Here is a 14387-nt window from a genome sequence, read left to right on the forward strand (position 1 = left end):
TACTGTGGGCTTTCATTGAGGGTAAAAGCCCAGATTTGTGGTGCCCATAAACCACATCGCCCCTTCCTGCTTGTAAAAATGTAATGCCACACAGCTACTGCTGAGCTCTGGCTCCCATGAGGCCTCCATTAATTTCTTTTTCCTTTCCTCGACAGAGCAGAGACGGCACAGAAGAAGAAGAAGAAGAAGAAAGGACGGACTGCCTATTTTATGCTATATTATATCAACATTGGCCATTCATGAATTCACTATATGCTTACAAAAAAATATCAGTTCCAAAAAAGTTTATTAGATATTGAAATGTCCTCATTTTATTTTCATCTTCTACACATCAGTCGGATCCAATAGTAAATCACACCTATATATAATACATTGATTAAAGAAATCATGTAAGAGATTTTCTATTCAAAAGAAATACCTAATACATCAGAATTCAGGATTTGCTCAGTCCAAAGCTTTTATTTTGTTGCAAAGTTATTCATACAAATTTAGATTTAAAATGATTTCTGATCAACCAAGAAGTTTGTGATAAAAAATAAAAAAAATCCAACAGGCATCTCTAAAGACAAAATGATGTGAAAGGAGTGTCAGTATTTTGTGGAGGAAGAGCATATGTCTCTGTTTTTATTTATATTTCACTTAAAAATTGGACGCTGAAACCCCTTTTCAAATTATTGACCGGATTTCCAATCAGAGGAATCATTTTCGTAAAATTAGACGCATTTGTATTCATTTTTTATGATGCGTGTGAATAATTTGGGCAACTAGACGTTCATTAGTTGTTGTTTTTTAATTAATACATTTGTTTGACATCGCAACAACTTTGTGGTGCAGAAACAAATCTGTCATGCTGTTAGTTGTTTCTTTTTCATCAACAAGTTTGGTAATAATAAAGGGAATCCACTTTATTTATTTCTTGTGATACATACGATGTATTCTATAATTACAATGTTACAGTTTAAGCTTGCCTGTGTTGTGTGTTGTGTTTCAGTTACCTTCATGAGCTGTAAATCTGCTTTCAAAACTCCTAATTATAGTTGTTGGAAATGAATGACGGCTTAAACAAGACAGAGATTTACTAAAATCAGAAACTGAACTTGACCAGTAAAACTGAGCATAGCTGAGAAGTGATCGGTATAAAGTGATCGGTTTACATGAAGACGTCTAAATACAGCGAGAAACGTGTCGCAGTTAATGAAATACACTAAAGCAGGCCTTACGTTTATCAAGTTTCTTAAAGTTACATTTGAGAGATGGTTCAATTTTCAGCATCTAAATAAACTGAACTGAACTGGCCGACCCATAAATAATCATAATGGACCAGTGTTTGGTAAGAAAGCCAAGCATTTGCAAATATTACTAATAAACTACTTAAAAAAAACTAAACACAAACCATAGTTTCTTGCTCTTCCTGATTTAGAGTCAGACTAAATATTTAAACTTCCTGTTAAAAAAAAAAAAAAAGGATTTCCTTTAATTAAATGGCAAAGTGAATACAAACTGGCATATTGGAGCAGCTTGCCTACCTGTGTTTGACTCTACGCACAAACATCCTGTTAGACCACGTGACTCCAGATCCGCACTAAAAACCCAATTTTCATTGAATCCATTGAGAAGGGGCAGCGGCTGCTGGTTCCCACCCTGTGTGTTGAATAGTAGAGGAAACACAGAACGTTTCCTCAAAGCGGGACTCTTGATAAAACTGTAAACCGATATTAACCTGCCTCCACAAGGCCTGCCATTCATAACCAGCCATACGCTTTCGCCGTGCCGCCTTCGGGGCGGAAAAAAGCTGTAAATTCTATTTATCGCAAGCCCTTCCCGAAAATAGAAGATTCACGGGGTGCCGTTTCAGACGGTGCAGCCGCAGTGTGAGCTTTAGTGACATAAAAGGTTAGTTCAGCCAGAGAAGGGCACCGCACTTTAGAAACCGGGTCAGAGAAATGCCCAGTTCAAGAAAGCCCAAAGTTCTGTTCAGCTCCCATGACTTCCCGCAGACAAGCAGGACAGTCACTGCTGTCTCTGACGTTTCTCCCTCCGTTTTTCTTTTTTGTTGTTGTTGTTTTTTTTGTGTGTTTTTTTTTTTTACCCCTCCCAGTCCCTTCAACCTTTTTACTGACATTTATCTTTCTTCCTGTCTTTCATCACAGAGGTTATTAAACCCTGCGATGGAGCTCCGCCATGTCTAATTACTCCAACGGTAAACAAAAAGGGTTCGGGTGGGGACGGAGTGGGGAGAAGGCGGAGGAGGGAGAGGAGAGGAGTGACAGATGAAAAAACACAGCTGGCTGAGCGCCGTGTTATTATAATTCTTTAAGCGATACTGTTAGCTTGGTCAGACTTTTAGCTAATGACTAGCTACACCTAATTACAGGCCGCCAGAGCTGCGCTGGGACGCGGTATTCCTTCCCCGGATGGTTGTTAACCTCCCCCGCAGCTAGGAGCCAAGGGCCCAACCCGACTCCCATTACCTCCCCGGCCCTCTGCACCCACTAAATGCCAAATTAGCTTTAAAGGTGTTTTGTTCTCCTGGCACGGTACGCGAGAGCTTTTGGTCAAAAAAAAAAAAATGTATTCAGGAGGATGTTTTCACAGAGAGAATAAGCAAGCAAATTTGTCCAAATGATCACGTACCGTGTGCGTTTTCAGGCAAAAATGGAGCAAAAAACGCTTTTGATCACGGCAATATTTCAAAACTAATGTTGCAGAAATTTATTTGGCTAATTCAATCCTCTTCAGTCATCTGGAAGATATTTGATCTCACGTGTTGTTTTACGTCCAACACATTAAAACTATGAACATGGGGAAAGAGAGGTCAAAAACCTCAGAAGCATTTCAGTTTAGGTAATCAAGCTTTCTGATGTACAGCCTGTTTTGGTAGTCTGAAGGGACTGAGTGGAGTTTTAGATTTTCTAATAAAACAAAGGTCAAATTAAGAAGTAAGCAAAAAAATAAAAATAATCTAAAAAGTGTGACAAGCAGTTCTGCTCAGCCCCTCTGAGTCCACACCCAGGAACCACCTATTTCTGCTATCACTAATGCAAATCTTTTGGGTCAGTTTATACCAGTTTTGCACGTCTGGAAACAACTTTTTTTTTTCTTTTTTTTGCCAATTCTGCAAAACAGCTGAAGTTCAGTTGAACTGGAGGTAGAACATCTGCAAACGTCAACGTTCAAGTCGTACAACAATTTCTCGATTGCATTTAATTTAGGTCTTCTAACGCATTAATAAGCTTCGCTCTAAGCCATTTCATCGTACCTCTGGCTTTAAGTTCAAGGTCCACATAGCAGGCAAACCTCAACACCATCTTTGACGTCTTTTGCTGTCTCCTAAACGGACCTATAAGTCTCACTCTGCACAAGCAAGATATTAAAATAACTCCTGTGAGTTAAGATGGAGAACCCTGCTTGACTGGTTTTAGGTCCTTATGTTACCATCAACCTGCTGTTTGTTCCTGTTGAAGAAAAGCCTTTCTACAGCATGACACGACGTCCACCATGTTTTATGCTAGAGACAGTGATAAACAAGATGGTGTGCAGTGCCACACTTTGTGTTTTTGCATGCGAGTCTGAAAGTTGTATTTAAATCTCCTCTGACCAGAGTTCACAAGTGGGATTACAATCTTTAGCCGGCTTTGATTGCAGTGGATTGCATTTAGTGGCGTCAACGTAAAGGGGGGCGGGGAAATGCACAGTTTGCAACTTAGTAAAAAAGATGTGAGAACTGTAAATCATTTTCCTTCCGCTCCATAACTATATGGAGCAATAAAACTGGATTGTGCGGGAGGGTAATTAAGTAAGACGAGATGCGGAATAAAGCTCTTTGCAGATATTTTAATCACACGGGTCAAGAATTTGCGCTTTACGTAGAAGAGGATGTTTTTAGAAAACACGGCATGCTGAAGTTTTCAAAGGCATCTGAACGGACGCTTGTGTGGACGCTAGCAGTTAAAAACAAACAAAATGCTTCCTCCTGGCCTTGGAAACGGGCTGAATTCTAGTGAAATATTCCCTTTTACTGTGTCCTGAACTGACGCGCTGCAGCGCCGTGCCAAGCATTCAGTTGTTTCCCCTGTCCAATTCAAACTTCTCCTCATCTCAGGAGTGACTGATGCGGTATTGAAACCATATGCCAGCCAGAATTCCTCATGGATCCTCCCATCCCGTCCAATCCCAGAACTCCTCTTCTAGCCTTGGACGCATGGCCGTCACAGGGGAGGCGGCGGAGAGAGGGCGGGGGGTGCGCTCCCAACTTCCTGTGCAGGATCTAAATATTTACACTCCCAGTCGTGCCGAGTGGCGAGTGCAGTGAGCTCTTGATGTTTTGGGTTATGTAAAGTGCATTTAACCGATTGTCGTCATTGGAGAGTTTCTTTGAACGGATTTGCTTTTCTCAGATATTCCTCATCCTCCTGTTGCAAACACAGGGAAGCAAAAGGAGACTGTGGGTTTCTGTTTGCTTACAAAACCTGAAATGAGTTTTTCTTGAAGTCACTCTGACATGAAAGCGAAGGTGACAGCCTTCAGGACATGAAGTTACGTAACAAACCACGAGTTCAAAGCGGTGCCAACTTAAGACTCCGCCGTTCCTGCTCAGTGAGAAACCCGCAAGTTCAAGCTTCCACCTGGTTGTTTTCTGCACTAGTTCGGTCTTTGGAGAAAGCCACCGAAGATGCTCTGAACAAACAGAAAACGGAGCCAAACAAACTATTCGCAGAGAGCAACGGTGAAGCACAAAGCCAACCTGTCCCACAAATACATCTGTTTACCGTGCAGATGTTAGAGTCATTAAACAGAGCCGGCGGAGCGAAGCGGAGGTAAATTGCTTCCCAGGTAGCCAGCCAGAAGGTTCTATTTGCAGCGACCCGGTCAGAACTGGGTTTTACATATTTGTTCAAACTGTCACAATGTTGTGAAAGTATGTCATGAGAAAACCTCAAGCTCCTTCACCTCCTCTCAGGGCTGATATTGCACTGCTCAAAAACAACCAATGAGAGCCAGTGTCTTAGAACAGTCCAACATGCTCATGTACATGCTGCTAAATGTGCTACTGGCGGAGAAACAACTTAACGTTTCAGGAAAACCGTTTATCTGCCATCATCTGTTGCCATGCCAACTAGCCTGAGCATTCATGGCAGGCTCTGTAATCAAAAATAAGGTGGAGGTTGTGACCAGTGCATACAAAAGCATGATTGACAGCGCTAAGACCCTCCTCCTGGCTCTCATTGGTTGCTTCTGACCAAGTGGTGTATTTCTGTAGTTAGCACTGAGAGAGGGCAGAGGAGCTGCCTTTTTTTGTTTTTTGAATGACTATCTGCCTCATATTATTTTTGTCATAACATAGTGACAGTTTTAACATTTATGCAAAAACCGTATATTTTTTATAAAAGTTATATGCTGCAGCTCTAAACCTCTCCATGACTTTATCCCTGACGTGTCTGCTGTGAATCCACCACTGATGGTCTATCAAGGAAAACAGACTAAAATGCAAAGGGCTTTTAAACTGAAAAGGTGTGAACGTTTTGTAAGGTGCTATATATGATAGCACTGTATGGGTAGAAATCTGCTTGCCATCTATTTAAAGTATAATTGTTGATTTCCGTCAGACATGATTTCACCAAAGGTTTTAAGTGATCTCATCAGAAATAAAGAATCAAAAAACAACTAGCATGACTTTTCCAAGTTCCAGACCCAAAGAGGACGGTCACTATTACACATCTAAGTTATGCCTTGAACTAGTCTGTGATTTCTTTTTCTGACTAGTTTAAGAAGTGAGCATCTATTTTTTGCATCAAATAAAATAACATGTTTCCAGTGGGAAATTACATATTTGCTTGGTGGAGCTGAGGGGATATTCTGCAGGAGCGACAGTTCCCTCTCTCCTGCTGCTCCGATCCAACAGTTTGCGAGTCGCGTTATGACTCAAGATCAAGCCGATATTAACGCCGCGCCCATCGAGCACAATAAGCCCTCGCAGTAGCAGCTTAGCTTTAAGCAGCATCAATTTGGGCCACAATTACTCAACAGGTGAAAGGTGGGCGGGTTACGGTTTGACTTCATTTGAAACGCTCGCAGAGCTAATAAGATGAGGATTATCCTTCCTCATTACATCATCCGGTGAGCTGCTCGAGTAGCGAACTGCAGTGGAGTTTAAAGATGAGGTCACCTGTCAAGACAGACCACTGAATATTTATCAGCTCTGTTCAGAATGAATACTCCCTTTATAAAAGACCGAGGTCAAAGTGCCCTGCAAGAGGATGTATGGAGATTTTTTATTTTTGTCACATAACAACCACAAACTCTTATAAGAATTTTAAGAAATTTTTTTTTTATCTCTACTGAATTTCATGTGATTTTATTATTTGTCCTGCTGCTGAAATGGCTGCATGTGATTATTGTTTGTATTTTCTTTTGTTATGCTAACCAGAGAGCTGCGAGTCGAACTGCCCTTTTTCAGAATAAATGATGATGCTTGATTTGATTTGATTTGATTTCTTCCTTGGGTTTCCAGCTAGACTAGCATTTGGTTGCTCCAGACTGTATTTAAAGGTATCAGACTGAACGGGGCCACGCTTTTCTGGCTTTAATTTATGTTTTAAAAAAAAAAAACTACATATTTTTCATACCCACCACGATTATGTGCAACTTTGTGTTTTTCTACCACCTGAAAGGCCAGTGGAACATCCACGTTAAACGGCCGCTTTACAAAACACCGTTGTACTCTGAAAACCAAAAACGCTTCCCTTCCTGTCGAGCGCAGTTGTTATAAACATGCAACTTTTCTGACACTTAATTCTGAGTCCAAACCCTCCCAGCAACAGAAATCACCTTCATAAATCACGGAGGAGGCTGAATATTCAACCTCCTTCTATCCTTAAGGGGAAGCTGCAGGGGAAATAAATCCTGCACAACATCCCTGAGCTACGGTCTCCATCTCATAGTGGCTGATTACAAAGAGATCCTGTGCAGGTCGGGTCCAATTTATCAAGTACTTCTAAAGGAAATACCGTAACCAGACAAACCGTGTGCAGGCTGGACATAATTCATGCATCTATGGAGGTAACGTTGCGGTTAGTTTTGTATCCGTCTGCATTCACCGGCCATTCTGAGGTCGGTTAAGCTTTTAGCACACTGACCTGTTTGGCCCGACCCTCTGGATGCCTCCTGCGGTTGTGTGGAGCGGTTGCGATTCTGGTGCCGCCGTTTCCCGCCGGCGGAGCGGACAGAGCGGATGTGGACCTCGCTGACCTTAAAGAACGCCACCATGAAAGGCTGCTTCTCCAGCGCGCCGTCTCGTCCCACGAGTCCCGCGTCTTTACAGCTGATGGTCTGCCCTGCTTGGGAGAAACGGGCAACTCTTAGATAAGCGTCACAGCCCGGTTTGGTTCATTCGGACTGTTTTATGATCCGTTTTTGTTTCGTCTTGTCAAAAGGAAGGGAGTTATTTAAGCTGATGAACAAAACGTCGATCTGAAACCAGGCTGAGTGTCGCCGAGTTTCTCACCGCTGCTGGTCTCCACGCTGACCTGCAGGCCCAGGTTATGCACCGGACTCATCACCCACAGGTTGCTGGTCGCCGTGATGTCAAACTCCAGCCATCCTTCCTCGGATGCCCAAAGCCTCCGGGACTCCAGCAGGAACAGATCCGCCTCCCTACGGCAAACAAAACAGCCAGAACTTCTAAAAACAGGCGTCGCACATACACAGGTGCAGCTGAGTTGGAGTAAAAGTGTCTTGTTTAGTTTATTATTGGCTGAGGAGTTTTTATAAGCTTCTGTATGTTTTTAAGGCCAAATCTCCCTTTAAAAAAAGATTTTTATCTCAAGACATCATGTATAAACTGACTCCTCAAATTTAATGTTAACCTCCATGAAATCCTATTTGAGTTTCTGAATGAAACGTTTTCACATGGAAAGCAAAAAAAGAACCTAAATATTGGACATCAGTGAGGTCAAATTCTCTCTGCCACTTTCTGTGAGTCACGTTCGCTAAAATCACTTCCAACATTTTTCTGTGCGAGCGGAATTTGTCGAAGTGTGACTCGTTAATGAGAAGCGAGAACTGAGGAGACGTAAGAAAAAGGCAGAGTGTGGATGAGAAGGGGGCCCCCGTCCCATTAGAGACGGTAATAACACAGCAGAGGGGCCGTGGGACTGTCCTCCCAGAGACATCAAAGCTCCGCAATCATCCAGGTGTTCGCAGAATGCCCCTGCAGTCATGTCTCTGCAGCCCCGCTTTATTGGTCTGTAATAAGAGCGATTCTGACAGCTTCCGCATGAAACCCCCAGAACGCAGCCGCTCCAGCTGGGCCAGGACGCTGACGCTTCACACAGCGATCATGTGGCGAAAAACGATCTCCACCTGAGATCCAGTGAAACTTTTTAGCACTGACTTCTTACACAAACTGGAACCTAAAATTAACTGAAGGTTGGTTTTATTTGTTTTTCAGATTTTGGGTGAGTGACATGAACTTATCAGAATATTTTGTGGTTGTGTTGTGATAACGACGGCGACGGTAAGAACTGTTTATTGCTTATTTTTGAGGTAACTGTGTGGTTGTGATGGCATGGCACACAAACACAAATACTGATCTTGAAAACCATTTGCATTTGCATTTTTTATGCTTTCCTAGGACAGCAGTGGCACAAAGAAGGATGATCTGTATCACTAAACTGCACACAGTAACTACTGCATTTTTTATTGTGGAGAAAATAGTAAATCTAACAATCCCAAAAATACGGACAATTTTGAGGGGTTTAAAGCTATTTAACTGGAATTTATCACAACAATAAATCGGATTTCATTTCATGATAAGATATTCATTATGAGAAACTATAAACAATACAATAAATGTATAAATCTTTAAATAGATCCTGTTCGTTGCTTTGCTTACCTTTATATGCCTTTTCTGATCCTTTACAAAAAAAGGCATATTTGTAAAAGTAATAAACCAAAATATGAGTAGGGTTTCTTGAAATAGAGGTACGTTTATCAGCATTAATTTCATATTTTAAAAGTTCTTTAATTATTTTAAAAGATAACTATAAGTTAAGTGCCCTATGATTGGTAAAAAAATAAATAAAAAAATGCTGATTAGCGGTCAACAGTTGGGAGTAGCCTGCCTTTTCTCATGTCAGCTCTGCCACATTTTTGGCGTTGTAATCTCTCGCATTCCTGGCCTGCTGCTCAAGAAGCCAATCGAATGAAAAGAACAAAGGGCGTCAAGCTAATTAAACACTCTATCATTACAGCTCAGAGCCAAAACGGGAGTCAGGGCCACGGGAAAAGTTAATAGGCTTCCTGCAGATTTGCCGATTGCAAAGTTACAGTTTAACGTGGAAAATTAGGAGGGGCAGGGGGAAGGACCTTAAAGCTAAAGATCTTTTACTTTTATTTCACTTAAGCCCCAACTTGGTAACCCAACAACATCTTAAGAGAAAAAAATGAATTCAAGAATGTGAAATTTAAGTAGTTGTCTGCTCAATTGTCATGTTTTAACAACAACAAGTGGTAAGCTCTAATTCTCCTTAAAATGTAGATGTATGGGCCTTACGGACTGAACACATTTAGCAGATATTGAGCGCTAAAGCCACCCAGCTCAAGGTGTCTTACTACATCAATTCTCCATTGCTCAAGAGTCTGCTATAGCGAAGCGACTGAGAATAAGTTGAAGTATATCAGAAACTCTCTCTACGTTGTTTGTGAGGGAGCAGACTTCCTGAAACACCAAACCCATTCAGAGGCGTTGTTTATCTTCACTGCAGAGGTAAGGTAAATGTTTGACGTGTATCAGCTGTGGTTATCTGGAAGATGGGACTCTTTTAAAGCTGAAGCTATTTCTGGAAGAAGGGGGTGGGGGAGGGTTTGCTCAGCTTTGCATTATAAACATGCGATGAAGCGATGGACACCAAGAGCGCTGGTTTTTAAGCAGCAGGAGTTTCACAGCAAAAATTCAGTTTCAGTGGCAAACTGCATCCCTTCTGGAAAACTCTGTATCTATGGGTTCACAGTCTCAGCTGTTGTTCTATGAAGACGTCAGAGGAGGATTGTTGGAGGACATTAGCGAACAGCAGCATCAAGGAACACGGTGGACAGGTGAGGGATGATGTTGTTGAGAAGTTCAAGGAAGGGTTAGGCTACAAAGCAACTTCCCAAGCTTCGTACATCTCACACAGCTCCGTTAAAGCCACCATCCAAAAACAAAAAGCTGCGAGCCCACCAACATGTGGCCGTCTATCTACACTCTCTGATCAGACAACAAGAAAACCAGAGAAGCAGCCAAACGGCCCATTATAACTGTGGAGGAGTTCAGGTGTTATGGCATGTTGACAGTACAGCTATTAGGACTCCACAAATCTGGCCTTTATGGAATAAAAAGGAAGCCATAGCTGAAACGAAAACACAAGTTTTAAACACGCTTTGTAGGAGATGCAGCAAACACCTTTTGGCCTTAATGTAAAAACTATGCGGTGGTATGAAAAAGCTCAAGGGATGCTACGACTTCTGCAAGGCACTGAGAGTTTGGAAAAACATGCCTTTATTTCATGTAGGGCAGCAACTGGTTTAACCATGAAATCCTGGAAGTTTCAGCAACCTCGACATAAGGAGATAGGACAAATTCTTGAAAGAGCCAAGAGTAGAAGGCCTCTCATGTGTGCTAGTACCTGTCAGGCTGCTCCTTGACCACCTGGTAGACTTTGAGCATGAAGGTGTCGTTGCGAAACGCTTGGCTCACGCACTCCTTGTAAAGGCGAAACTCGGCTGCCGTGATGGCCTCGCCCTCAGGGATCTGCGACAGGTTGAACTTAAACTCCTTGTGGTGGCGCCGCTGCGGAGAGAGCTCCCGGTCATACTCCACTGTGGGATCAGAAAACACAGAAATACAGGGGGGGGAAATATTCAACAAAACTGTAGCATGCAACCAATATTCATCATCACTTTTTTTTTTTGTTGTTGTTTTGTTTTGTTTGGAGTTTTTCTGTAGCTGCACTCACAGTCCAGAAATATGACTCTACAAATAAGGACCAAAGTATATATTTACAAACAGGGATTTCCGTTTAAATATACAGCAGAGACTGATGAGCGGATATCCTTTTCGCAGACGCTGCTCTGAGGTCGACCACGGAAGTCTTTCATGCATGTAAAACATGTGATTTATACATGAACTCTAATAGGTTTTGAGACTTTCACCGGCCAAAAATAAATCCCTGTTATCATTAGTTCGATGTGATTTTTTTTTTCCCAGGACCGACGAAGTCGGAGACATCTTGCCACCACTTCTGACAATGTGTAAGAGGACAAAAACTCTCCCTACTGTGCTTCTAAGAGCAATATATAGGCTATAATGATACAGTGCGCCAAGAGGAGTAGGTTCTTTTCACAGTTGGATGCCTTAATCCCGCTTGAGAGACTGGAAGGTTTAACACAGGAAGGAAGAAATCCGAATAAAAACCGGGGCATGCTGCATGCATTTCTTGTTTACAGAAAGAGCTGGAAAAAGGTTAAACTTTCACAATGTTATTCCCTTCCCACATTAGCAGGCTTTTGACTGAAGAGTTTCTCATGCGTCTCATCCCGCCAGAGACACCAACACGCTGTCATCATCTCTGATCCAGCTTCCAATCAGCGCGGAGACATTCAGTAATCCGCGGTTTCACCACAACCGACTTTAACTGCAGACTCACTGAGAACCGTTCCACCAACTCAGCTTTTCACCCAATAAAACCAGTTCAGAGCGGTTTCCGGGTCTCTCCCGGGGTCACTGCTTTTGCGCGACACGCTTCAGTCGCCTTTCTCGGCGCGAAGAAATTACACCACTCCGAAGCCTGCAGGGGCTTGGTTTTGTGCGACCGAGAGACTAAAAACAGTGGGAAACTACTTGCTTGGTCCTGCGTGAAACCAACATCATCTGTTTACCGGGAGCCGTAAAGCATCCTAATTAGATATGCTGAAGTTCATTTCTTCAATGGAGGTTTCTGTGGCAGATTCTGTTGGGCAGACTGAGCAAACTACCACAGCTGCAAGCAATAGTTAGGCAACACTAAAGAGCCTCGCAAAAGTATTCACAACGAAGGAGCTTTTCCACATTTTTGCAAAGCTTGAATGTCAGCGTCTTTTTATCGGGATTTTATGTGTACACATATCCAAAGTAGCACATAGGGATGCATGGTTTTATTGGCACATTTTATTAATAAAGATCTTAAAAATTAACCCAGCTAATAGTCAAACATGCATATAGCTGTTCCGTCCCAAACATACAGGGAAAACTTAAGAGGAATACTAAAAATAATAATACATTTTTACAAACACCCTTTGCATCTTCACATCTCAAAGGGTTAATAGAACAATAATAATAATAATAATAATAGACTAGAGTTTAGATCAGTGCATTTCATGTCCTAGAATGAATCAATCAGAGTGAAGATTTAAAACCAACAGAGAAACTGTGGTAATATCTAAAAATTAATGTTTAGAGATCCTTTTGAAAAGAAAAGTGGGCAAAAATTACTAAATGTGCAAAAGTTTGACTCAGGGCGTGGGGAGTAAATATCCTAAAAATACATGAAATTGAAACACATTTCGGATTTTCATTTGTGAAATATTATATGTCTATTTTTCCAGAGTCATACGCTACGTCACATGTCAGACTCGAGGATTGTGGGCCAACCGGGGCCTTCCATAATGATTTCTGTGTTGGCTAGTCGCACGAAATTTTACTACTTGTGATTATAATGTTATTAAATATGAAAAAGTTCTGATACGCAATCAGCGAACAGTTGCAGGCCACCGTGGACATGGACAGACATCTGACTTGATCACAGTTTTACAGCACATCAGGCTTTGGATACGTTTACAGCTGAAACCTCAGTTTAATTACCGCTTCAGCCAAACGCTTTAAAGGTTTCTGGTCACTTTATGATGTGGAGACCCACCCTGTGTGAACCAGTGACACGTTCTGGGAACAGAGCGTGTCACACAAGATAAAACTGTGCAAATGTGAGAACACTGGAAGCAGTCAGGCTTTCACAGAAGTGCCAGCCCCGCCTTGGACCCACACCCAGGAAGGTCAACGCTCCCCGCCTCTCCCCCAGGCACTTCCAGCTCTCGTGAACTCGAGCGAGGAGCCGAAGACGTGTCGGTCAAAACGCTCGTGCGTAATGCGACTCTGCTAAGAAAAAACTCGGTCGAAACAAATTTTCAATCACCGAAGCATCTCGGTTTACGGCTGCCTCTTTGTGGCGCAGGAAACCACCGGTTGAGAATGAGATGTTATTCGCATCAGCGTCGCTGAGACTTCTATCAGATGTGACAGTGATCGTTTCATCATCTTCCTCCAAAAGCTGCCCACACACACGCACACAGCAAAAAAAAAAATGTGTGTGATAACAGCTCCACTCCTGTGTTGACGGGTAGATCGATCCGCTAAGCCTGTGTGTGGAGGCCTCAACCAGAGGTCATGCTACGCAAAATGACTTTACAAGACTCACTGTGCACCTCTGGGCTTGAACACAAACACACTGAAATTTTATACTGCGTCATTTAACATTCTAGTCACTTTCTGGCTAGAAAATGTTTGATAAGCTAGATGGGGTTGTGAGAAGAGTTTTGTTTTGGGGTTTTTTCTCGCCGTTCAAGCATATGTGATAACTGTTAACTGGGAAAATAAAGAAAAACCCTGATGTAAATGGTAAAAAAATAAATAAATAAAATAAAAAAGAAGAAGAAGAATTTTAAATATTGGCAGCTTGTTGGCAAGAGCTGATTTAATGAGTTCTCAAAGAAAAGGTGCTGTGGTGCCGCCACTGCTAGTCAGCTGGCTGAAAGAAGGAGACTACCTCTCTTCACGCACAATTTTTTTATAATTGCAAATATTACTAGTTGCAAAAAAACAGACAGTTGAGATGAGATTGGATTTTTTTTTTTTCCCCTCCAGGGGGTCTTTTGTGGGCTCTAGTGTCCCTTATATGAAAGGAAGGGGGAAGGAGAGGGGGGAAGACATGCGGCAAACGTCGGCCGGGTCCGGGAATCGAACCCGCGACCGCCGCGTCGAGGACTGAAGGCCTCCAGATGTGGGTCGCGCTGTCCCCTACGCCACCACAGTAAGTTAACACCTCAGAAGAAACTTTGCTTTGTATTTTAACGTCTTCAAATTGGGCCTCTGTCTCTTTAAAAACAAATTTTTCCTGAACCTCTGCCTTCAGGAAGCCATCACAACATAGTTCCTCTGTCAGCGCCTAAAGCGACGTTTTTAAATCAGTGTTGCACTGAGACGCAACTCCTATAAGGAGCTCAATAGCTGGGAAATTAAAGGATTTCTTAAACGTGCATGAAAGAATCAAAGCACCATATTAGAACATGATGTAAAGATCAATTTCACATAATACTGC

The 14387-nt window shown here is 42.3% G+C and overlaps 1 protein-coding gene across 1 annotated transcript in view; it reads right to left on the reverse strand.

The window, feature by feature from the left end:
* The window catches only part of bmp6 (bone morphogenetic protein 6), a 52471-nt gene that overhangs the window by 9248 nt on the left and 28836 nt on the right, over positions 1-14387 (reverse strand). Inside the window, exons 2-4 of the mRNA XM_044104165.1 lie at positions 10665-10857; positions 7505-7653; positions 7137-7334 (exon numbers count right to left, since the gene is read on the reverse strand). Coding sequence (XP_043960100.1) covers positions 7137-7334; positions 7505-7653; positions 10665-10857 — 540 coding nt within the window. The remainder of the gene's footprint in view (positions 1-7136; positions 7335-7504; positions 7654-10664; positions 10858-14387) is intronic.

Source organism: Gambusia affinis, linkage group LG21 (genome assembly GCF_019740435.1).
Source record: "Gambusia affinis linkage group LG21, SWU_Gaff_1.0, whole genome shotgun sequence".
Lineage (NCBI taxonomy): Eukaryota > Metazoa > Chordata > Actinopteri > Cyprinodontiformes > Poeciliidae > Gambusia > Gambusia affinis.